This window comes from Mesocricetus auratus, unplaced genomic scaffold (assembly GCF_017639785.1).
Source record: "Mesocricetus auratus isolate SY011 unplaced genomic scaffold, BCM_Maur_2.0 Super-Scaffold_6730, whole genome shotgun sequence".
NCBI lineage: Eukaryota > Metazoa > Chordata > Mammalia > Rodentia > Cricetidae > Mesocricetus > Mesocricetus auratus.
In genome coordinates, this window is record NW_024429184.1 from 80,568,364 (window position 1) to 80,595,255 (window position 26,892).

At 42.0% G+C, this 26,892-nt stretch overlaps 2 protein-coding genes across 7 annotated transcripts in view; one reads left to right on the top strand and one right to left on the bottom strand.

Annotated features, from left to right (window-relative positions):
- Positions 1-26,892, bottom strand: part of Dym (dymeclin) — a 254,334-nt gene that overhangs the window by 180,957 nt on the left and 46,485 nt on the right. For all 6 annotated transcript variants that reach the window (XM_040741591.1, XM_040741587.1, XM_040741590.1 and 3 more), the window contains exons 6-8: positions 22,630-22,702; positions 4,687-4,812; positions 2,455-2,597 (exon numbers count right to left, since the gene is read on the bottom strand). In XM_040741591.1, the coding sequence (XP_040597525.1) occupies positions 2,455-2,597; positions 4,687-4,812; positions 22,630-22,702 (342 nt within the window). The remainder of the gene's footprint in view (positions 1-2,454; positions 2,598-4,686; positions 4,813-22,629; positions 22,703-26,892) is intronic.
- On the top strand, positions 14,242-14,829 carry LOC121138818 (60S ribosomal protein L11). Its single transcript, XM_040741592.1, has one exon. It carries the CDS (start codon positions 14,259-14,261, stop codon positions 14,793-14,795), a length of 537 nt encoding a protein of 178 aa, XP_040597526.1. The 5' UTR covers positions 14,242-14,258; the 3' UTR covers positions 14,796-14,829.

Consider the following 26,892-nt stretch of genomic DNA (forward strand, 5'->3'; position numbering starts at 1 on the left):
CTTTTTTGGGGGAGGGAGAGTGAGGGAAGACATTTGCCAAAGCAGAATTTCAAATGCACATGAGCTTATATATAAAAATAAATGCTTTGCAAATAGCTTGGTTATCTAATTCAGCCAGGTTTGAAAACAATGAAATATATAAGTAAAATTATAAAGCAAACAGATCACAGCATAGTATTTTGTTGGACCCAAGTGTCCACATATATTTATGACTTAAAATCATGTAGCTATGTAACTGGAGGTAGCTATGTAACACCAACAGAATTGAAAGAATGTTCAGCTTCATATGGAAAAACAAAAACATTGGAGGAAGGGATGGATGGGGTGTAGCATATACAGCAGACACACTGGAGGAAGGGATGATGGGGTGTAGCATATACAGCACAGATACACTGGAGGAAGGGATGATGGGGTGTAGCATATACAGCACAGATACACTGGAGGAAGGGATGATGGGGTGTAGCATATACAGCACAGATACACTGGAGGAAGGGATGATGGGGTGTAGCATATACAGCACAGATACACTGGAGTAAGGGATGATGGGGTGTAGCATATACAGCACAGATACACTGGAGGAAGGGATGATGGGGTGTAGCATATACAGCACAGATACACTGGAGGAAGGGATGATGGGGTGTAGCATATACAGCACAGATACACTGGAGGAAGGGATGATGGGGTGTAGCATATACAGCACAGATACACTGGAGGAAGGGATGATGGGGTGTAGCATATACAGCACAGATACACTGGAGGAAGGGATGATGGGGTGTAGCATATACAGCACAGATACACTGGAGGAAGGGATGATGGGGTGTAGCATATACAGCACAGATACACTGGAGAAAGGGATGATGGGGTGTAGCATATACAGCAGATACACTAGAGGAAGGGATAGCTTATATTAAATATTAAATTTTTAGGACAATGAAAAAGGGACTATAGAATTATTAAGTTACTTCAGAAATAATTTCAGTGATCACCCATCCCAACCTTCTCATTCAATGGGCAAGGAAACAGAATTAAGGCACTTTCTTGTAATATTCTGTCAGCTAGTTAATAGCAGATCTAAATTAAATTCAAGTTTGTTGGTACTTAGCAAACCAATGACACCCAAAGTCACCAGATACAACATGTAACTGAAAGAAAAATTAAAAAACGATACACAAATTTGCTTGAAGAAAAACTGTCACTGTTTTGAAGAAAGTAAAAAATTAACTTGCTTCCTAGGGGGGAGGGGTAAAAAAATCTCCAATTACATTAGAATACTGGGAAACACTCAATTTTCAAGTACTCACACCACTTAGAGATAATGGGGGGGAGAAAAAGAAAGTACTAACAGACCAGTTAGATCTTCCCAGGAGATGAGAAAGCCATTCATTCCTATGCTGCCTTCAGGTTACAAGGGAACTGCATGATCACCTGGAATAGTCCAGGTGCTGGGGACAAGGGGCAGTAAAAGAAGAAACAATGCAATATGACATTCTAGACTGGCTCCTTAGCACCAAAGATAAGGGTGTGAGTGACACCAAATGAATTTAAACTCACTATCTCCAGAGAAACTAAAGGTGGGCAAATCAACCAAGTCTGTCTTACTGGTCAGAAGAAGGCCACCACCTTCTTGGGGGCTGTCAAGCCTGGTGGTGAGGCAGACTGTTGCACTGTGCTGCCCCTCCCCCCAATCCACGGCTTGTTCGTGGTGAGCATGCCACCGCTGCATTCCACTGGGAGCACTCCTGTGGGACCCAGCACTCTGCAATTCTGCACCACACACTGCTAATTTACTAAGCCTAGTAAAAGCTCCCATGAAGGCAGGAAACTGTCCAGGTGTCAAGTTACTTCTCTTTTAAAATGAAGGCAAAGTTCTCAGCTGTGTTAGTTCCCATAGGCCGGGCCACCATTGGGAGGTACAAAGGTACTGTGTACTTGCCACAACTCTAGCTTTCAACTCTGCAGCAGAAATAATACCTAATGTGAGGGAGGAAAGAGCTGGTCTTCAGCAACATCTGCAAGTAAACACTGAGCCACTGCAGAGTTGATTACAAACTCTTCCAAATCTCTCAATATGTCACTGAACCAAGCCCTGAGATTACGCAATGAAATCCTAACCAACACAGACTCACAGCAGAAAGGTTCCCCTAGAACACAAGGAGTGAAGAGCTTCCAATGGCTCAACTTTACTCTCTTCATAGCCAGAACTTGTGCGATACACATACTTATATGTGTATTATGTTGTGTAGTTAAATAATCTATTCATTATTTACATACATTTAACATGAACCACCACAGAGAATAGAAGGATTAATATTTTAATTTCTTTTAGTATGTACATTTAGCCAGCTGCACAGATCCAATAGAATGGATAATGTTGACAGCCAAGTGAACAAACTTTCTTAGGCCTAAATAGACAAAATTTATGTAGATAAGGAAAGGAAAGTCTGAAGGACTTACTCGCTACTCCTGACGCCAGTCCATAGAGTAGTCCTCCCCCATCCGACTGCGGAGGGAAAACATGGGTTCCGGGTGGAGGTGGCTTTTCTTGTCTGATAAAGTTGTAAAGTAAGGTTTTCACAAGTTTGCTGGTGTACGGGAGACTACACAAAAAGGAAGGGGGAAAAAATCAAACTCTTGTTCTCAGGAGCCCCCTAATTCTGCATAACAACACAGAAATACATCTGTCATTAATACTACTCAAGGAATATGACAGCATCACACACTTGATTCAAGCCTTGACACTGGTGTTGCCTCTTACCATGCCAGAAGGCATGAGTCAAATCATTAAAACACAAGCATCTGTTGCCTTATTTGTAATTTACATAAAATTGCAAGCAATTATAAATTCAGTGGATAATACAGTACAGCAGGCACTTGAAGGAAGATTGTAACGTAAAATCAGCAGAGAAATGTAAGAACTAAATGGCAAATAGACTTATTTTTTATGTATGAAACTCCAGTTACTCAATTATAGGTGGTAAAGTAGTTTCTATTATCTCTAGTCCACTTGTAGATTCTTGTATGCATTATTGATAACAATGGCTTTTAAGATAAACTACAAGAACCAGGATAAAAATATTCTAGTTTAAGTTTCTGGCATTATAATGATACTATAAAAACCTAAAGACTTAGAAACTAAGATTACTAACATCTATGAAAAATGCAACTTTTATACTTTTACCACTGTAAGAAATAAATCGCCAGTCAAAACATTACCTCCAGGCCAGGGTAATCCATCCCTGTTAGAGGGTTTAGATAGGACTCTCCTCCCCAATCCTGCCAGTGAATTTCAGATGTTCTGCTAAGCTTTCAGTATGGTCAGTCTCCTGCAATTCACACTGGAGTTTAAACCTCATCTGGGGCAGGAAGATGGTGGGAACTAAAACTCACTATGGTGCTTGGCAGTGGAGCCCAGAGGTTGAGTCAGAAGGTTAAGTGTGGAGCTTATATGATCAATCCTGGTAGCTCTGCAATAAGGGACCCACAGACTGGCTTACCTCTTGCTGTACAATGCCCTGTGATACCCATGGGTCTCTTCTAGTAAGAAGAGGATCACCAGACGCAGCCCTAACCTTGGACACCAGAGGATCTTCTTTGTGTGACTTACCCAAAGGGTTCTACAAGAGCCCAAGAACATACTACAGGTGTAACCATGGCAACCTCAGCAGTCAGGAGAGCACAGTGAAGACAACGCTCCTCTCTGCCAACCACATCCTTCACTCATACCACTTGGCAAGCATTCTACCCATAGCGATGTCCCCAGAACCACTGCATAACTTCAACAAAACCTAACTTATTTTAAAGACATGCTTGATTTAAAGATTTTTGGAAACTGTCAACAGAAGGCAGGGTGTTGTGTTTATCCAAGGTATGTTTATCCATATTCCCATAAGCATCTGCTACTAAAGAACAAAGCCCCAAAGTCCAGCATGTATTTAGCATATAATGAGAAACTCATTAAATTAGAACAGTGAAGAGGCTGCTGGCACCATCTAAATAAAAGGTGACAGGACACAGATCACAGGTCAGCCCTTCGAATTTGAAAGTACCACATCCTCAGATTCTGCATCCACCGTTTCAGCCCATCACAATTTGAAAATATTCAGTAAAAAAGATCTTATCTATACTGAACTTTACTCCTTCTCATTATTTTTCCAACAGTGCAGTTTATCAGTCATTTACAAAGCATTCAAATTGCATTAGGAACTATGTGTCATTGAGACAGGATCTAAAGTACATGGGAGGATGTGCCAGGTTATGGACTGTATGTTTTAGGCTCTTGCAGGTTTTGGTATTCTTAGCTGGTTCCCTGCCCATACCAAGGGACAGCTATAGAGTCAAAGGAACAAGTAAAAGGAAGATTTAAGAACAGTTTGAATAAGCAAATATGGCTCGATAACTGCTCACAGAGAAAGAAGGAAGAAAACAAGAGAAGACATCAAGCTATTCTACAAAGCAACGATTGGAGGCACTAATGAAGCCGGGGACACGACAGACAGGATCAATAGATTGGACAAGAGCCAGCATTTGGTCTTGTGTTGTGTTGGATAATACAACAGAACAACTAAAAGAAATGTCAGCCTGGTGAAATGATGACACTCAGGTGAGAAGACAATGCTAGAAATAACAGACTGGGTAACAGAGTGGTTGGTTTTTCCTTAAAAGGGGCAACTTTAAAATAGAACATACCAGGGACCTTGCATCAAATACTTGTGACTGATGCTCTGTCGCAAAACCTCCTTGTGGAAGAGCTGGCAGGAAAGGAAGACAACCATCGCTGAGATCGCCTCCACTGATATCTCATACGTAATATCTCTGAAGACAAAAGGAAAACAGAATAATGAGCAGTTGGAAGATTAAAATACTGCTCTTCCCACATAAACTGTACATGTAAAAAGTCAAATCTACATCTTCAAATTTGTCAGGTTATTTAAAAAAAAAAACAACACAACATAAAAATTAAGTCAAGTCAGGTGGTGACTGGTGGTGTACACCTTTAAACCCAGCACTCAGGAAGCAAAGGTATGCAGATCTCTGTAGATTCAAGGTCAGTCTGGTCTACAGGGCTAGTTCTAGGACAGTCAAAGCTACAAAAAGAAACCTTATCTCAAAAAACTAAATAAAATAAATGAATGAATGAATGAGTGAATGAATGAAGTCAAACTGAAGTATTAAACTCCTTCCCAGTCATTAGTTCCTATATTTAGACCTGGTATTCCATTATTTTCCTACTTTTCAGTCCCCATGTCCTACTAGTCTGTTGGTGTATGGTAAGAGCAGGGTTCTTCTCTGAAGATCTGCTTTAACTTCTGTGCTTATCTCTAACACACATACAAACACAAAACACACACACACACCCCACACAAACAAAAATAAGAAAGTATATTTCTTTATTTTTGTTAAGAACTACAGAGTTTGCTTCTCAGAACCTACAGAGTGGCTTCCAATTGCCTGTCACTCCAGCTCCTTGGGATCCAATGCTCTTGTCTGGCCTCATGGGCACTGCACTTATGTACACAAACCTAGCCGCCTGCCCAAAAATACACATACTTTTTATTAAAAATAAAACAATTTTAAAAGAACTACAGAAAGTAAACATATATACATAAAAAACTGCCAAACAACAAATGGCCAATCAATCATCTGAAACACACAGTTCTCAGAAGAAATAAATGACTAATAAAAACTTTAAAGTGTTGAATATCTAACCAGCCAGCAGACAAAAGTGAAATACAACTACTTTGAGATTCCCTCTCACCCCATTCACAACAGCCAACATCAAGAAAGCTGCAGACAATAAGTTCTCCTGGCAAAAGGAGAGAGAGCTCTGGTGATAGAGCATACTAGAGCAGCCACTATGGGAACTGGTGTGCTGGCTTCTCAATAGTAATACCACTACTGTGCCAGAGCTATCCAGCCCTGGGCATATTCCCAAAGGACTCTCCAGTCCACCACAGAGACATGAGCTCTTCTCATTTTCCCAAGTCCAAGGGATCAGCCGAAAGTCCATCAACACACAGGTGAATAATGAAAAGGTGGTACATACTTATTCATGTAAGACACTTGTATAAGCCTGAAATTTTTCATGAAAAATCCAAAGAAAAGTACTGGAGAGCTACTTAATGATAGTTCATTAAGCATTTAAGATAACTGGCTCTCGACTAGACAAGTCTACAGTGAACCAGCTATGTTAAAGAGCCACCACTGCTAGAGATACATTTTAGAAACAATAGACTGAGGCAAAAAGTCTGCCTGGTCAACTTAGCAAGATCCTGTCTCAGAAGTTAGGGGTAAGAGACCATGCTAGTGACACAGCTCTGTGACAGAGCACTTGACCAGCATGCAAGAAGCCCTAGGTTCAATCCCCAGTACCGCAATGCATACATATACACATATGCATACACACACACATACACACATATGAACACATATACACATACACACATACATGTAATACACATACATATACATGCATGCATACATATACCCACCTATACACATACACACATTCTCTCTCTCTCTCTCTCTCTCTCTCACACACACACACACACACACACACACACACACACACACACCTCCTCTGGGTACAGCTCAGTGAGCAATACTTGTTCACCTTCAAGGCCCTGAGTTCAGTCTCTAATCCAGAAAAACAACATGAAGAAATTCTCTAATCCAGAAAAACACACACAGGCAGACACACACATGAAGAAATTCTCTAATCCAGAAAAAACGCACACAGCAGACTCACACATGAAGAAACTTTTTTAGGAAGGAAGAAAAGAAAAAGAAAGCACCTGGCAGCCAGCCTCTAACTTTACACTAGGATGAGGGATTTGTGCTTGGTAAAGTGAGAACTACACAGTACGCCAGATCACGTGCTTTCTGGACTTGGTTACCCATGTCCTCCCCTTATCATACTTGGAGAAACCCGAATCCACATTTCCCTTAATACTTCCTAATTCCTAACCCTAACTGTTAGTAAAATAAAGTCCTTAGGAGAGGGGAGAGAAGGTGAGGAGGGGGAAGAGAAGGAAGAGCAGTGAAGAGAAGGGAGGTAGAGGAGGAAGGAGAGGGGAAGAGGGAGGGGGAGGAAGGAGAAGGGAGCAGGGGCAGCAAGAACTAACAGGTCAGTAATGCTTAGCATTTAGAAGGTTAAACCCAGAGGACTGGTAGTTCAAGGTCATTCGTGAATATACAGCAAGCTTGAGGCTAGCCTGAGCTACATTAGACCATGTCACAACAGAGAGAGAATAAATAGTATATCAAGGCATCTATACGCTTAGCAAAGACAGTTCCTTAATTACTGCTATAAATTATCTTGTGTTTATTTCTCATTTCTTCTTTCTTTTTGAGACAGGATTTCTCTATGTATCCCTGGCTGTCCTGAACCTTGCTTTGTAGACCAGACTGGCCTTGAACTCAAAGATCCACCTCCCCCTGCTTCCCAAGTGCTGGGATTAAAGGTTTGCACCACCATGCCAGGTTATTTCTCATTCCTTGAATTGAATTAAAAATAAGCTGGACACTAACAACTCACTTTTAATGGCACAGGTGACCAGACAGGGTTCTACTCACAATAACCATTAATTTAAAGGGCCTGGGCCTGTCTGGAACACATACTTACTAGTCAGTTTTCTGAGCCAACATATGGAAAAGTCCAAGGACAAATAACTAAATGAGGCCTCCTGTCACCAGCTAGCAAGGAAATGTGAGACCCCCCAGTTCAGCAGTGCTACTGGAAGTAAACCCTGTCAACACCCAACTGAGATTTAGAAAAACCTCCCCCACTTGAAGCCTCAGACATCACAGCCCTAACCACAATCCCTTGACATATGAGTCAGAAGTAACAGGTTGAGCTCTACTCAGACCTCTGAGGAAATAAAAATTGTTCAATATACTGGATGTTTAAGCAGCTAATGCTTGGATCATTGTTGGGCTTTTGGTTTTTGAGACTAGGGTTCATTATATAGCCTAGGTTAACCCTAAACTCACTATATATCCCAGGCTAGTTTCAAATTCACAGTAATCCTCCTGCCTCCACCCCTCAGACACTGAGATTACAGGCATGAATACTGTGCCCAGGTAGGGTCATTCTTACACAGAAATAGAGAAATGATACAGAGACACGGGTTATTTACAGGAAGGTAAGCTGCAGGCAGTCTGGGTGTGGACTGCTGAGAAACTCGTTTCATAAATGCAGGAGGTGCTTACATATATTAAGCAGTTTCTAATGCCACAGATTAGATGTTCATTTCACAGCAGAAGTAAGTCAAAATGCTGTTCTGAAAGGAAAAGGGTGAGGGAAAACAAACAAAACATATCTTTCTGACATTCCCTCCTGATACGTAAGCAAGGACACTGTTTAGAGAGGGCAAACTGACTCCATTAAGAGCTCCTGCCATGAGAAAAGGACTGCTCTAGCAGAAAGACCATCCCTGTACCAGCACCAGCTTCCTTCAATGTGCCACAGAAGCCTTGCCACAACTAAGGCCAAGACTGCAGCCAAGTGCACTGGTTGCTGGATACCAGGCCCCAGTCAGGGCTATTTCAAACAGTTTAGTAGCTGTGCAATCACAAGCGTGATGAACCACTTCTCCCAGCAGATGAGGAGCACTTTCCCTGATGGAGAGTCTACTGCGAGTACTGGCAAGGCTGAGAATGGACAAAACACAGGCTTTGATGACTGTAGAGCCAGATACGAGGCTGGGATTGACCCAAGCACCCCTGCTCCAGCTACATTAGCAAGCTTAGGTTAGTGCCTAGACTCACACTTTCCCATGCTATCTCCCCTGGTGTTGCATCAGGTAAAAACTCTGGAGTGGTATTCTCTTGTCCACTTTCCGTAGCGCAGGCTAAACTAGCAGCAGCAGGGATGGCAAAGGGCAGAGCTATCACTGAGGACAGTAGCAGCAACTTCACCATTGGAAAAATTAGACTGGAAGCCTGGCACTCCAAACTTGACAGCCAAAGAACACACAGGTGGGCAGAATCCCAACAGGCCTGGCACTAGGAATCTATACTACCCAAGGCAGTCCCTACTAAGCTCAAAAGCATCCCCTAATGGCTTGACAGTTAAAGAGGTTGGTAGTCTCAGGACCCCCAGGCTGCTACCTTGTCTCCCATAGCCAGCACTGCTCTTTCAAACAGCTCACTTGCCACCCTCACCCAAGTCCCTAGCCTGGCCTCCCGGCACACAAAGCACAGGCTCCTGTCAGACCACTGAAGAAGCTACAGAGACCTTGTAGCAGCTGCTCTAAGGCTGAAGACACAGGGTGACCCCAGGCCTGAACTACCTGTAAGCACCCACTGACATCCCAGATTGGGGGGGGGGGAGGGGTGGGATACCTTCCCCTGAGCTGACCCTGCTTAGACCATGCCCAGCTCCTGAATAGCTCTAAATGGGTCCCAGTTCTCCACTGAATGGTGTCCCAACAGAAGACAAATCATCAACCCAAGGAGCAATGAACAAGTCCAATACATGCTGGGTAAGGAGGGACGTGAAAGCAAAGACAAGAGAGCAGAGGAGTGAAGAGAACCTAAAGGCCCTACTTGCCAAAGGGATTCCAGAAAGCTGTCAAGTATCAAGCCAAAGGGTCTTGGATCCCACCATAAGAGCTTCACTGCGTCTGCCAGGTGCCAAGGTTCTGATACCAAGGCCAGCATAGGACTGCATTTGTAAGGCTAAGGGGATAGACACAAGACCTCATGGGGCTGGAACACTAGAGGGCGCCACTTGCAACTGCTTCCACCTGCCTGAAATTGCCACCTACTGGTGTCAAACAGGAGCCAAGGCTGCTAGCAACCATCATCTTAGCTTGCCTGACCACTGCCCCATCTGAGTAGGTCAGAAGAGCCCTTAGGCTCAGCCCTCATAAGGGAGAGGCAAGAGTACCACTCCAAGTTTGATGCCCAGCACGGTCTACATAGAAAGTGCCAGGAGAGTCAGGGCTATGCAGCAAGACACTCTTTTAAAAACAAAAACAAAAAACAAACAAAAAAATAACAAAGACTTAATTTCTAATAGTATGTATTGGTGCAGAGCAAAAGAAAAAGAAATGCTTGCATACAGTGAAATCTATAGCTGCTGAATTCTCTATGTAACTCAAGACAGCCTCCAGCTCATAATCCTCCTGCCTCAACCCTCCTCTCCCCACCACTATGATGGAATTACAGACTATGATTACACCACTCCCAGCTGGAAAGTATTTAACTACAGATTACGACCACCAGTAGCTACTCACCTTATTTAGAAGAGAGTCCCTAACTCACCCTCCAAGACCCCATGACTTGTAACAGGGCACCCTAAGTTCCTACCGCATCCATCACCTCTGTTCTTACTTACTTGGATACCTAAGCATGTGCCCAGCTCAGGACTTCGCATCTGATCTTACTACTTAAAGAACGGTCTCCCATCAGCTGTGAGGCAACAGGGCTCCACCTCTGACTCTACTTAAGCTTCCCCGTGTAGAAGGAAGTACCCAGTGTATAAGAAACACGCCCATGCACCCTGGGCTAATGCACTCCCACACTGCCTTTCTGCACTGATGTTTACAACCTAGCATCAGTGTGTATTCATCTACTCTTCTCCTCAGTCATAGCCTGCGACTAGAACTTATGTCCTGTTACTATGTTATTCCTAGCACACAAATGAGCTGACAAGAAGTGATCATGGATTTGTTGGACTGTCATCTCTAGTAAGCTCACAGTTACAGAGAAAAATTAATAGTATGTTGTGTTACCAAAACAAAATTTCACTGGTGGAGAAAAAAATATCTCAAACTCTCAGCTTCCAAATACTATTTCATAATCCAGCACTCTGTATAAAAATTCACTAGACTCCTGGGGACACAGTAACAGAGCTAGTAGCAACAGCAAAAATAATTATTCTGTGAAGTAAGGCTGAGGCAAGGCAGCCCATGCTCTCACGTAATCCATTTCTACCATAAATAGTACTAAAAATGAGCAGAGCAGTGGCTTTCAACCTTCCTAGTGCTACAGTTCCTCATGTTGTGGTAGCCCCCAACCACAAAATTATTTTTGCTGCTACTTTATAACTGTATTTTTGCTATTGTTATGAATCATAATATAAGTATCGTATATGTAACCCCTGTGAAAGGTTTGTTCCATCCCCAACTGAGTCACAACCCACAGGTTGAGAAACACCGGACCAGTGTTTTTTGTTTTTTAAACTCTGCATCAAAATAACTAGCCCAAATCTGTGTTTTGCCCACCTGGGATAAAAATCTTTGGAGGAAACAGAAAAATCTTTAGAACAGCCATTAGAGAAACAGGATTTAAGAACACATACAACCTAAATGCAACTCTCTGCCAATTACTGCTTCCCAGTCACCATGTTCCTCCACACCTCCCAAAGTTTGAAGGATCCTCTGGGTTCATTAATGACGAAAACCTTGCTGTGGAGGTATCTTTCTTGCACAAATAAAGCCTGTCTGGGGTCAGAGAATGGAGCTTGCCACTAGCTAACCATAGAGGTCTGGAGGTCTGTACTGACAGACAGGAAGTGACGTAGCTGGGCAGAAACAGGATATAAGCAGGGAGAAACAAGAAATCGCTCTTCTCTGCTGAAATGCTTAGGAGGTAAGGTATGCTGTGGCTTGCTCATTCTCTCTGATCTCTCAGCATTTCCCTCTACACCTGACTCTGGCCTCTTATTATCTAGACCAATTAAGAACTCCTTTTACACCTTGCCACTGTCCTCAAAAATTAGCTGATCACATGTTGGCTCTTTACTGAGAATCACAGATTTCTATGCCTACTCTTAGCTATGTTGCTGCCGCAATGTCTTGAAAATGGCAGCCTAGTGCACGCCTTTAATCCTAGCACTTGGGAGGCAGAGGCAGGCGGATCTCTGTGAGTTCAAGGCCAGCCTGGTCTACAGAGTGAGTTCCAGGACAGCCTCCAAAGCCACAAGAGAAACCCTGTCTCGAAAAATCAAAAAAAAAAAAAAAAAAAAAAAAAAAAAAAAAAAGAAAGAAAATGGCAGCCTAACTAGACACAATAAAAACGAGCTAGTGTAAGATTTCTTCTTTTTCTTTCCCACTCACTTTACTGGATAGTTAAAAGATAAAAGAGGATATTGGTCTGCACAAGGCAGCAAGTACAATTAGTAATAGCCAACTGCAGGTACTTTTGACTGTGTCTAAACAGATAATGAAAACTATTTAGGGATATTACCCCCAAAAGTGTGATGTTAATGGGCTGCTTATACTCGCTGTCCGGTATTAAGAACATAGTTTATGCTAAAGGTGAAAAAACACACTCCACCACCACAAAATATGCTGTCATTTCAAACAATTAGCAGCTGCCAGTTTGGGCATCGATAAAGTATTGTATTTACCACTTACCACTATCTTCAGATTGCAAGAAAAACCTTCCCTAGCTAATCAAGAATCTTCCAGCAGTAAAGAGAGAATTATTGTGGGATAATTTTTTTGTACACTATGAAAATGGTTTTCTGCCAAGACACCTTCTGATTGGTTTAATAAAGAGTCAAACAGCCAGGCAGGAGAGGATAGGTGGGATTTCTGGGAAGAGATAAGAACTCTGGGGAGAAGATAGGCAGAATTCACCAGCTAGACATGGAAAAGTGGGACGCATAGTACTGAGCAGAGGTAATGAACCACATGGCAGAACATGAATTAAGTTTTAAACATAGTTGGGAATAAGTCTAAGCTAAGGCCAAGTTTTCATAATTAATATAAGCAAGTTTCTGTGTCATTATTTAGGAGCTGAAGGTACAAAGAAAATCTGACTACAGGGAATCTCTCTTTTTAAATGTTTTTAATGGTCTAGGCACTTTACCTTTCCTTCTCCATTTCAGAATCAAACCGTTCACCCCCCCCCACCGTGTGTGTGTGTGTGTGTGTGTGTGTGTGTGTGTGTGTGTGTGTGTGTGTAAAGTTTGGCATGGTGCATGGTGACACTTGCCTACAAATCCACACTAGGAGAGAAAAGGGACTGTAAATTTAAACTAAGCATGAGCTACACAGTGAGTTCAAAGCTTGCCTTTTTAAAAAAAAGTAGTAAAACAAATCCTAATACAAATGTAGTTAACTGACTCTACAGATTAACCTGGAATCTCCTATACAAATGTAGTTAACTGACTCTACAGATTAACCTGCAATCTTACCTGTACTAGCTCTCAATTCATACATATACACTCATATTTAGGCCTTCTACTCATAGATCAGTGGATCACTTTACCCTCATCAGAGAAGTTTCTTCTTTCAGTGAATAGTAATTGACAGAGAGCCACAAACAGACAAGTAAGTGCAGAGTGAGAGCCTGTGGAGCACTCAGTATTAAATTGGATGTCTTTATTAAACCCTTCCCCACAAGGTTCAGAGATCTATGTGGAAAAGGAGGTTAAAACACTTGGTAGATGACTCCAAGGTCACCACATGTTTCGGGCATGGTACTGATACACAGGACCTGCACAGGTTCAGACAAGACAAAGTCCCAGCAATGAGAAGGAGAGGCAGATATACATCCCACCCCTAATCAAGACGATGTCTGTAACTGACAACTGCTGGGAAAAGGAAAATCCGTTTTCCCCGATGGAGCATCATTGGGGATATCAGCCATGCTGCAGGGTAGGCACTGTGCTCATGAGCAGATGGCCAACAGAAAATAAACTCTATGTTTTTTGTTGTGGGCTTTTCTTGTTATTTTCTGTCTTACTGTTTTGTTTGTGGTGATTTTCATGTTTTACATTGAGCGAAAGAACACGAAGTTGGATAGGTAAAATAAAAGTAATTTTCTTCTTTACAAATAAGGACACTGGGCAATGTGAGCTCTGATGTCATTTCCTATTCTAACTGTAGATAATGCTAAAAACAAAACAATGAACTTGAGGTAATGTTAAATTTCTATGGTAACAAAATTTAAAATATTAATTGAGCTATCTAAAATGCCAAATCACCAGGGAAATGAGTCCAAGGGCCCAAAACTTGAAAGAAACCAAAACTCCACCATGCTGAGTAGAGTAATTCTTCAAAATTGAAAAATGTTTTATGCCACCAGATCTTTCTTGTTTTGAAGTCCTTGTATAATCCACAGAAGATTTTCATTACACAACTGCCAAAGCCAAGTCAACTTTGGAGAGATGAAGGGCTGCTTTGGCTGCCATATTTTCCCAAGAACTTTCCACCATCTGGTCTGGAAACGTCCTAGAACAAACTACTGTTGGAGTAAGTTACTAATTTCATGTGACTAAAATGAAGACAAGACCGTTCCCCATCATGTCGCAAGATCAAGGTGAGAAGGAGAACCCCATGCGGGAACTTCGCATCCGCAAGCTCTGCCTCAATATCTGTGTTGGGGAGAGCGGAGACAGGCTGACCAGGGCAGCCAAGGTGTTGGAGCAGCTCACAGGCCAGACACCTGTGTTTTCCAAAGCCAGGTACACTGTCAGGTCCTTTGGCATCAGGAGAAATGAAAAGATTGCTGTTCACTGCACTGTCCGTGGAGCCAAGGCAGAAGAAATTCTGGAGAAAGGCCTGAAGGTGCGGGAGTATGAATTACGGAAAAATAACTTCTCAGATACTGGAAACTTTGGCTTTGGGATTCAGGAACATATTGATCTGGGCATCAAATACGACCCAAGCATTGGGATCTACGGCCTGGACTTCTATGTGGTGCTGGGTAGGCCAGGTTTCAGCATCGCAGACAAGAAGCGCAGAACAGGCTGCATTGGGGCCAAACACAGAATCAGCAAAGAGGAGGCCATGCGCTGGTTCCAGCAGAAGTATGATGGAATCATCCTTCCTGGCAAATAAATTTTATTCAAAAGGCCAATAAAATTTTTTCTCAGAAAAAAAAAAAAAAAAAAAAATGAAGACAGGAACCATGACCTTGCACTGCTCTGCTGGGGCAGAGTGGGACACTTGGACGAAGACAAAAGCTACCATGAAATGGTGTTAGTGTTGGCAAAGGGCAAAGTTTCTGAACACAGAGGAAAAAACATGCTCCTTTGGCATACTGTTGGTAAGAAACCTGATGGTACCGTAAATGGAACGTAAGTTTAATAAAAAACAGCTGACAAGTTCAAATGATTAAGATGAAAATGTAGAAATAGCTATTTGAGCCAACATGGATATTCTAAAAGGACAGAATAAAAAGTGGTATTATATATTTCAGATGCAGGCGTGCAGGTAACACTTAGTGCCAGGGATTAAACCCAGGATCGCCTCTCTTATTAAGTCTCCAGAGCCTGTTTAACAGTCTGATCAGGAATCACGTCTAACCTGGTTTCACAACTGCTATCCACTACCTTCATCAACCACCCTAGATATCATCCCTGTCCCACATAAAAATTTAGGGTGCAAGTCTAAGAAACGCATTTACTCTACAGTTTTTACAGTTTTTCAAAGAACTAATACTATATACCTGTAACTCCATCAAATGCTTAAAATACAGTCACCAATCATCTTGAAACAAAGTCTCACACACACAACAGGAGATATTAGCTGGCCTTGGAGGCATCTGTCTATAAACCCATTGTTTGGGAAGCTAAGGCAGGAGGATCACAAATTCTAGGCCAGGCTGGCCACACAGTGAGACATAGGGAACAATCTCACTGTTGACAACAAATTACAGAGGCACACTAATTGGCCAGTGTCACTGCTACTTCTAACTTGTGGAACTGAAAGAGTAATTTCCTGTAAAGTCTCCTCTCTTTAATTTTTAGTTGGCTCATAAAGTTCAGACAGACTCATGAGATATGGTGATATTTCTGACATGTACATAATGTGTAAAGATCAAATGATTACTGTATCACCTCAGACATTTATTATTTCCTAGAAACATTAAAAATCCCTCTTTCTTGCTATGCTAAAGAATACCAGGCTAGACCACTGTATGTTTTCACTCCTTCTTCACTCTTCCCTGCCTTCTCCCTCCCAGCCTCTGGCAATCACTACTCTCTAAATTTTTTTTAAAGATTTATTTATTTATAATACATAGAGTGTTCTGTCTGCATGTATGCCTGCAGGCTAGAAGAAGGCACCAGATCTCATTACAGATGGTTGTGAGCTACCATGTGGTTGCTGGGAATTGAACTCAGGAAAGAGCAGCCAGTGCTCTTAACCTCTGAGCCTTCTCTCCAGCCCCACTACTCTCTAAGTCTATAAGAGCAATTTAAGAATAATAATTTAAATAGCAAAAAGGTACAGCAAGGGAACTGCAAGAAGTCAGAAGGAAAGAGAGTCATCCAGGCAGACATAAATAAAAAGTTCCATGAATTAAGAAACCAGAGTGTACATTTCCATTAGTATATATAAAAAATGAAATACTTGGGCATAAACCTAACAAAATATTTACTATGAAAAAGTAATCACACACAAAAACAATCACAACATTGATGGATGGGTGTTGGGCTTGATTGACTGCAATTATTAAAACCAGAGAGAGCGAAACCACAGGTAAGAGGAAACTACTGTCCTCCCAGTATTCTTGCAATAAACAGCTGTGAGAGTTACTCTCTAACTCAGGCAAGTTGTTAGAACCACTTTCAAAGTGAACTATATGTACTATATGTGTTTGGAGGTCTTTTCCAAGTGACAGCCTACCTCTACTAGCTGCTATCTTACTTGCGGAAACAAGCAGTTGTAAAGATTGACCCCAGGGCTTCAAGCAGGCTCGGCATACACAGGACTACTCACCATACTCTTAGCTCTGCTGAGGCCTGGTATCACACTGAGAGCAGTTAACAAGAGTTATGTCCTCCACCCCCAAACATGGGCATCTCAATGCCTTCATTCTTACTGACAACTGGAGACTTCATGAGGGAACAACTTACAAGTCAGGTATGGCAGCACATGCCTTTAATCTCAGCAACTGAAAGGCAGAAGTGAGTGGACCTCTTTGAATTCAAGACTAGCCTGGTCTACACAACAGTTTCAGGCTAGCCAGGGCTACACAGTAAGACCCTGTCTCAAAAACAAAGAAACCCATCTATTACTTTCACTGTCAGCAGAAAACATCTTCCATACTCAGATTTTCACAATGTAATATCTAAAGACTATGGTCTGAAAAAAATGTGCATTTATAGCTATTACATTTCAGAAATCTTGTTGGTGTACTGGATTTTACAATCTAGATAATCATTTTCAAACCTCCTTAAATTCCAAAGTGGCGTTGAGAGGAAAAGCCCTACACTTTCTGTTGTTGTACCTGAAACACAACTGGAAGTTTAGTCCTCTAACATTTGTGACTTTCAAACAACTCAGCTTTTCCAGACATATTTTCTAGACTTGCTATAATCAATCTAACCTACCCTGGATTCTACAAATACATAGCCATTCCTGAGAGAACCTTACCCAGATCCTTTTTGCTTCTTCAAAGGCCTGGCTCAGCCATTGTGAATCACTATGTCTCTGTTACAGTCTGGATATGAGATATCTCCACGGGTCCAGCCTAGCCAAGGAGCCAGTGACAGCTGTGCTTGGTGAGGAAAAGTAAGTTTTCTTCAATGGTGTGACATTTGGAATATATACATTCTCCAAGGCTGCCACATAGTCCACGAGCAGTTGACTAGCACAAACTGAATCTTATAGGTTTTGCTTTTGTTGTATTATTATTATTACTATAAGGGAAAACATGGATTGGTAGAGAGGTGGAAAGGATCTAGGAAAGTTGGAGTGAATATGGTCAAAGGATATTATGCAAAATTCCCAAAGAACAAATGAAAACCTTTTTAAAAGGATGACTTCTAAGTTATTTTATTGACACAATTAAGCCACTAGTTCTTGATATATTATCACAAACTTGCTGATAAAATGTTCATCCTTAATGAAAACATCTTTTGTTTGTTTTTTGAGACAGGGTTTCTTTGTGGCTTTGGAAGCTATCCTGGAACTAGCTCTGTATACCAGTCTGGTCTCGAACACACAGAGATCTGCCTGCCTCTGCCTCCTGAGTGCTGGGATTAAAGGCATGCACCATCACCACCTGGCTATGAAAACATTTTTTTAAAATTCCAGAGTTCACTGCAATGAGCTTATCTAAATGTTCAGCTGATGCCCCAGGAGCTAGCATGGGCCTTGTGAACACTAGGAATGCACTCACTCTCCCATTAAGGTATTTCCCCAGACCCCTTTTTAGTTTTTATTTTGAGAGTAGATCTTAGTAAAATCTTCAGGCTGGCCTTGAATTTAACCTGTACCCTAGGCAAGCCTTGAACTTGAAATCCTCCTGCTTCAGTCTCCTGACTAGGGAGGGAATGGATTACCAGGCTTAGTCTGAGCCTGATTCTGTTTCTAATAAAAAATCATTTATTAATTTACACAAATCACTCAGGTGTTGCAGGCAGGAGATTTAGAAGTTTAAGGTAATCTTGGCTACACTGTAAGTTCAAGCTACCTTAGGGTACAAGAGCTGTTGGGAGAGGATGAGTTAAATTATAGACATCTAAATAAATATGTGCCATTCATGCACACGCATATATAATGTACATAAAATATGCTATTCATGGTAATAGCTTTGCTTTCAATTTCAACAGAATGATTTAATAGAGTCTCATAAGAAAAGATTTCAGCTAGTTTGAAATTACATGGCTACTAAAATTAGATTTCTAATGATTCTCTTGCTAATTCAACACAGGTAAGCCAATGGCAACTGCAAAGCATTACAGCTGGACAGAAGATGCTCAGGAGTGGAGAGTTCTTCCCATTTTCATCTTAACATCCATTTTAAGTTACAAGCTAGTCTCAGTCTCAGATGCTGCAGTGCAGTTGGGGTAGATGAAGCACTTACAGGGTAGTTGCTTTCTCATGGCAACTGTAACCAAGACAAACTTTCTTGGAAGATGGAGTTCCAAGGACATTAAATCATAAGAAACTGTTTCAGCAGCTGGTTAGAGCTGAGGATACACAACACAAGACATCTGGCTGCCTGTGCGTTTTCAGTTCATTTAAAACGTATAAACACATTAAAACACTGAATGTTTGATATACTGCAACACTGTCTGCTCGCTCCACTACACAGCTGTTCCAGTCACTGTATTCACAGCCCATTTACTATCTAGACATATTTACTACTTCCATCTTTCTAACTTCAACCAAACGTGATCAATAAAGGCCAAAAGACTATTGTTGAAAAGAAATGCTATTAAAAGCCTAATATTTTGCTTGTTTCAGACTGAGTCTCACTATGTAGCCTAGGCTGGTCTGGAACTCATTATGAAGCTCAGGCTGTCCATTAATTCACCATCTTCTTGCCTTAGCCTCCCAAGTGCTAGGGTTATAGGCATATGTCACCAGACCTGGTGAAAGTATAATTTTAGAAAGTAAATCAGAAACATAAAAACCATCTAGCTTAACATGATTAGAAAAGAGCAGGCAATATATGGGTTCTCAACCCCATTCTGAATATCTATAACAGAAGCCTAACTGCAGTGACTCACCCATGACAGGAATTTGTTTTCCTCAGGTAAGAAGAAATACAGGTAAGAGACACTGAGCACTCAGCAATCTTATAATATCACTAATAGCCCTGGTTCTTGGACACTAGTCTTTGCAAGTAACACTCTTAGCCATAGTTCAGTATGGTCTGAGCACTGTCGCTACATTCCAAATAGGAAGAGGGCAGTGCACAAAACAAAGGACTTGAAATCCATGTGCTCAATGAGGTGACAACACCTGCTCACTCATGCATCACTGCAAGGGTTCAAACCATGTGACATGGCTACAGAGTTATCAACATATCTGGAAACTGTAAGCTGGACTTACACTGCCATCCTGAGTAATAGTAAAATCCTATTCAAAACAAAAGGATCAGCAGACTTGTGAACAATTCTGTAAATCACAATGCATTTTGGTGGGAAGCTAGCTCCCATGTCCTTCCCTGGCAGGTAACTCTACTTGTCTCAGCTCACCTGCTAGGCTGCAGAAGTGAACATCAAAGCATAACAAGGCACAGTGCATCTCACCTCTCCATCTCTAATGAAGATATGGATTCGTGTACAATGTCCCCAGGAGCCCATCTGCTCACAAATACTTGTCTTTTCTTTCCGAACCAGAGGCAAGTAGCCTGTTGCAATGATAAGCCTGAAGAACTTCTTTATTAAAAACGAATTCCTTTACAAGGCTGGAGACACAGGTCAGCTGGTAGGGCGCATGTTTAACAATACATTCATGTTTAACCATACATTCAGGCAAAGCACTCATACATACAAAATAAAAATAAATCTTCTTTTTATAAAGTTCAAAGTCCTCTTCAGCTACACAGTAAGCTCAAGAACAGCCTGAGACACATAAGACCCTGTCTAATAAATAAATCTAATTCCTTTAAAATATGTTCTCTGGGACCAGAGAGATCGATCAGGTGATGGTGCTTACCACTAAGCCTGATAACCTGAGTTCAATCCTCAGGACCACATGGAAGAAGGAGACATCTTACTCCAACAGTTATTCTGACTTCCACACATGTGCTATGGCACATATATGCCATGCACATGGATGCATGAGCATGTGCACACACACACACACAATAAATAAGTGGACACATGTATTTTAAAATGTAATAAATGACATATTCTCATCCCAGCTATTCAGACAGATGAGCTCAGAGGACTGAGATTTGACACCAGCAAGGCAAACATAACAGATTTTGTCTCAGCTGAGTGGTAGTGGTGGCTGCACACACCTTTAATCCCAGCACTTAGAGGCAGAGACAGGCAGATCTCTATGAGTTTGAGGCTGGTCTGGTCTACAGAGTGAGTTCCAGGACAGTCAGGGCTACATGCATAAACTGTCTCCAAAAAAAAAAAAAAAAAAAACCCAACAACAACAAAACAGAGATTTTTGTCTCAAATATAAATCAATCAATTTTGTAAAAAGAGTAATGAAACAGATATTACAAAGGCTCACAGCCTTCCAAAGGACCACAGTATATAAACAGGTAGTCAGCATATGATAAAGGCAATGATGAAAGAAATGCCTAGCAAGGATTCTGAAGGAGCATCAGTTATGAAGGGGGCGAGAAGCAATGAATCATAACAAATAGACATTTTTATACACATAGGAACTGCACTGAGTTGCAGCGATCAAAAACCCAGTTACAGCAGCATAAACAAATAAGGGTCTATTTTTGTCATATGAGAAGTCCAGGGTGAGGGAGGGGGAAAGGCAGTTGTTGACTTTGGTTCAGCAGTTCAATGACATCAAAGCAAAATTTCAATGAGACAACTGGCTCACGGTGCCAGGATGGACATGCAACTCCAGAGACCTTGTCTGCCTTCCAGGATACAGGAAAAAAACTGTCAGAAGGAAAACTACACACTTCTTCATTGAGTAAGTTCCCTGGGAAGAACTTCACTTGGGAGTCTCCCTGGAGGACCTCCCCAACTACATCTCAAGGAACACACCTAGCTTCAAAGAACACTAGAAAGAGATCTGTCCTCTCTAAAACAGACCCAAAACACAACCAAGAAGCCAGGGGAAAAGAGAACGCCCTGCTCTGTGGTCAGTTCACTTTCCTTACCACACAGATTGGATTCAACTTGCTTCTCTCAGACTGTTCACATTGACCCATATGATCTCTCCTTACTGAGTTAACGTAATCCTGGGTCAACTATCCGTTAAAGTACTAAAGGACTTAGTCATTCTCCCTTAACATGAAATTCATGTTTGATGGGTGGTTTGAATGAGAATGTCCCCCATAAACCTCATATATGTCTGAGTGCTCTGTTCCCAGTTGCTGGAACTGTTTGGGGTTAGGAGGTGTGATCTTGTTGGAAGAAATGTGTTGCTGGGAGCGAGTTTTGAGTTTTCAAAAGCCCAGTAAGCTTTCTCTCTGCCTCTTATGGTTGTTGTCTCAATATGTGAGCTCTCAGCTCCTGCACAGCACCCCGCCTGCCTGCCTGCCTGCCTGCTTCCACGCTTCCTGCCAGGATGGTCATGGACTCTACGAACTTCTGGAACCCTGACCCCAAAATTAAATGCTTTTTTTTCTCAATACATTGCCTTGCTCATGGTGTTTTATCACAGCAATAAAAAAGTAAGCAAGACAGGTGGACACGGTCTACATATTACAAGGGAAAAGAGATTAAAAAGAGTTACAAAGGTGTGTAATCCTTAAACACTATACCAAAACTCACAAGCTCTTCAACATAGGGCTTGGGAAAACAGTAGATCCTGGATTAGGATCCTCAGCACCCTCATCAAATCCTAGTGAGGTACCACACGCCTGCAACCCCAGTGCTGGTACAGATCCCTAGGGCTTGCTGGCCAGCCAGTATAGCTGAGACTAAGAATTTGGGTTCCTTAAAAGACTCTGTCTCATAAAATAAGGGAGCTAGGTATAGTGGTAAACACCTCTAATCCCAGCACTCAGGAGGCAGAGGCAGGTAGATCTCTGTGGGTTAAAGGCTAGCCTGTTCTACATAGGGAGCTCTAAGCTAACCGGAGTTACATGATGAGAGCCTGTCTCAAGAAAGAGAAAAGAAAAGAAGGGTAGGGGAAAGAGATCGAGGAAGTCACCCAACATTGACTACTGGCCTCTACACACACACACACACACACACACACACACACACACACACACCTCTTCCACACAGTCAATTATCATTTTCATTATACAATGAAGAGAAAGCCTGGCTTAGGCAGAACTTACAAAAGTGGAGTGTCAGTGATTAACTGCACCAAGCTGCAGAGCAATTCTTCCAAAAGATCTTCAGAGTTAGAACCTAGTAAGACACATAAAACTTTGTTTTGACAAGGTAGATAACAGATAAAATTACTTAGTTGGAAAGTTTGCATTTCCATTAAGTACAAAGCTTATTATTACACATGCTCAAACAGTTATTTTGACCTCTGAATCCATATCATGAGCAAGTCAACACCTAATACAACCTCAACACAACATAAGGATTTGTGTGAAAGTCAGAGGACAACTCCCTGACACTGGTTTTCTCCTTCCACCTTTATGTGAGTTTCAGGGTCATCAGGCATGCATGGTGTTGTCAAGCAGTTTTACTTGTTCAACTTGTTTTCCTTTTGAGGTCGGGTCTCACTATGTAGGCCTTAACTGGCAAGCCTCCTGTCTCAGTCTCCCCCAAATTCTGAGATTACAAGTATGCACTGACACCACACCCTAGCAGCCTGAAAACACCTTAAGGCGCCTACAGGCCAATAGTTTCCAATTTTCTTTCTCTCTCTCTTTCTTTCTTTTCTTTTCTTTTTATTTTATTTTTTATTTTTTTATTTTTGGAGACAGAGCTTCTCTGTGTATCTTTGTAGACCAGACGGGCCTTGAACTCATAGAGATCTGCCTGCCTCTGCCTCCTGAGTGCTGGGATTAAAGGCATATGCCACTACCGCCCGGCTTAATTTTCAAATTTTTTCACACTTCAAGCTGTTTCTTTTGATGGATTTTTATATTAAAGTCAAATATGTAAAATACTTTTTAAAAAAGATGCCTTAGCTGCCTGACTTGAAGCAAAGATATTTATACCTGTGCCCCTCCCCACCATATTCATATGACCTTGCCTTTGACCTTGTTGAACCTCAAGGCACCTCTTCTGCACCTCTGATGAGCCACAGATGACAGAATGAATCCTGGCATCCCAACAAGAAGCTAACCACCTCCTTACAAATAAGATCCAAAGAAGAGATGGCTTTCACGATCAGAGGATCAGTTAAATGCCAAAGACTCCTGTAAACTGTCATGCCAACAAGTACTCTGTCCCAAACTTCCATAGCTAAGGGACCTCCAAATTGCTCAGGCCAGATGATATCCTTGTGACTTCTGGTTTTGGACACTAGTGACATCTACTCCTTCAGGCAATGATTACCTGTGGTCTTAGTTCTTTTCTTCTTTCTTCCAGCACTCCTCCAGAACACACACGAGGTCTGCCCTGGGCTGTCTTCTCACCCTTTACTCATGCAAGCACTAACCAGGCTAGACTCTGATCAGCTCCCAAATCAGACAAGACCTGGAATAGTCAGAGAGACTCTAACCAATTGTCTATTGGGTGTGTTCACTGAAATGAGGGACCAGTACCTCAAACTCAATGAGTTCAAAAATGAAATAAATATTTCTAATACTTCACTTGTTTCTCTCTTTTTTGCTTTACGTGCATGGGTATTTTGCCTGCATATGCATGGGCACCATATGTGTGTCTGGTTTATATGGGAAGCCTGGGAGAGGTAGATGGATCCCCTGAAACTGGAGTATCAAACTGGGAATCAAACACAGTTCCTCTGGAAGAGCAGCCAGTGCTCTTGACCACTGAGTCATCTCTCTGACCCCATTTGTTCTTTCTTCTTTTCATTTTTGACTGCATGAGTACAATGCTAAAACACGGACTTACTAATCCTTTTGTAACCAACTGATCTCTGAATCCTCCTGACCACACAGTCCACCTTTCTGACACAGTTTTTTAGATTGTTGAGTCAGGATCTCACTATGTAGCATGGGATAACCTTGAACTGGGGTTCCACCCACCTCAGCCTGGCACTGCAGGTACACATCACCATACCCAGCTACCTGCCTGCCACTGCCTCGTGACCCAGAAGCTCTTTCTGTCATGTTTTCGTTCATCATTTCATCATCTCAGATCAGTTAAGCAAGTTCACCACATTCAAACTACCTCTTATACATCCTCTAAGCCCTCTGCTGTAGCATTTATCCTCCAATTTCTACGCCAACTCCAGGCTGCTATTATAGGTAACTAACTGAACTCCTTTCACTTTCTTGGCTTAGGTCATTGTTGTTACTTGAACTAGTCATTATGTATCAAAAAATGGAAATCCTCACTGATCACTAGAAGCAAAGTGATAAAGAAAACACATATGGACCTTCATTAAAAGGAATGCTGGAGGCTAGAGAGACGCCCAGTAGTTAGCAGCTCTGGCTGCTCTTGCAGAGGACCTAAGTTCAGTTTCCAGCATTCACAAGAACATTCATAGCCATCTAATTCCAGTTCCTGGGGATCCATCATCCTCTCTGACCTCTGCAGGTGCCAGGTATGTGCATGGTGTGTGTGTGCGTATACAAACAACAGACAGAACACTCATATATATGTGTAGGGGCGTGGACAGGGGATGAGCACAGGTGAGGATAAAAGGAAAGGAAAGCAAAAACAAAAGCTGTCTCTCTTGGAAGCCTGCCATGCTTCTGATCTTCCAAGTTTGTGTGTAAGTGCTTTCTCCTGTTAATAAAAATATTTGTTTCCACATTGCATTGATTCACTTACATATATGGACTAAAACTAAATTTTTAAAAAACAAGATTAAAAAAGGAATGGTAAAAGAGAGAATTAATTGCTGCTGTTCTCTTGACATCCAGAAGATCAGTGCCAATTTCTCAGTATTGCCCAAAGTGTACCACACCAAAGACCAATGTTAAGACCTTAATCAAGAACAGAGGCATACTTCAAACACAGTTTACAGTGCCTGAAAGCTAGAACAAACTGATTTCTCCAAATAGAACGCACAAGCAGGGCAGGGTGGTGCATAGCTGTAAGCCTAGCACATGGAAGACTGAGTTCAAGGCCAGCCAATGAAGCATATGGCAAGACCCCAACTCAACACAAAAAACAACACATAACTAGACTTATTATACACCTACATTCAGAAAATCTTGGTGGACTCTACGTTGTTGCCTATTTTCATTGGAGATACTCTAAAATATTAAATACTTTCTAATTGGTATTCTAAAGCTATTATAAATTAATCACATAAAGAAAGACAAAGGAACTCATTCCTTTCTAAAAATAAAATGGACCTATATATTGCTGCCCTGCGATATTCATGAGCTGTATTCTATGCCACTCCAGTTACACCAGGGCTTCTGGCTGTCTGCAATCTTGTGCTCAAACAGGCGGGACATGGTATGTCCCAGACGTGCTTGCAGTAAAACTTAAATGATTTTGCCCCCGTGATTGCAAAAGGATTCCCAAGATAGCACCTGTTATTATAAAATCCAGGCAGCTCAGGAGCCCCAGAGGTACCTCTTGATTTTTCTGCAAAGACCAGTTTAAGTCTGTATGTTTTCAGGTTTTCTGAGACAGTGCTGTGTACGGATGGAAAAGAAGTGGTTGTGTTAGAGGGAACAGTTGGGGATTTTGAAGTCTGTTTCTACAAAGTGCCCTGCTTCACATTAGCTTTCCTTCGTTTACTCTGCTCTCTTCCATCTTCTCCACTGTTCGGGTTCCATTTACCTGCCAGTGAGCAAAGGCTGACTAAACCTGCGTGCATGATAGAGTCTGCCCAGGGCGGGTGGGCAGTCTCGTCCTCTGGAGGGCCCCAGACCCTTCATGGAGAACAGTGAACATAATTCTTTTCTGTTTTGGTTCATTTGGTTCATGACAACATTCACTAATCGCCTGCTGGCAGTTAAATCCCAACGCCAGCATTTCATCAGCCAAGACAGGGCACCTCACTCCTGGGCTTTCAGTCTTTGCCCTCAGCGGGCTCCCAGGAGGCTCCTAAGGAGACCATGCCAGATGCACCGCACAGTAAATAAACCCACAATATTAAACTGGGAGAGGGTGGGCTCAGGACTGAGGCTGGAGGAGATCCTCAGTCTCTCACCACTTTCCAAACAGCCCGGGTTCCGCCTCTGAGGTGCCTGTCACTTCCAGGCCCCAAGACCTCTGAAAGTTCTGGAACAGGAGGCTTCTTTCTGGTGTTCTCCAAACACAAAGTATTCAGAATTCAAATCTCACTGGCCAGCCAACCTCTTTATAGCTGGGCATTATAACTTCTGAAATGTTAACGAGACATTCTCCCATATTAAGTTATGTATATCTGTTTCCCCAGCACTAGGACTATAGTTCTACACCATCAAGCTATACGCCTAGCACATCCACAGTTTAAACTCTCAATGCAGACCAGAGTTTTGAGAGAAAGCAGAGATGAACACACATTTAGC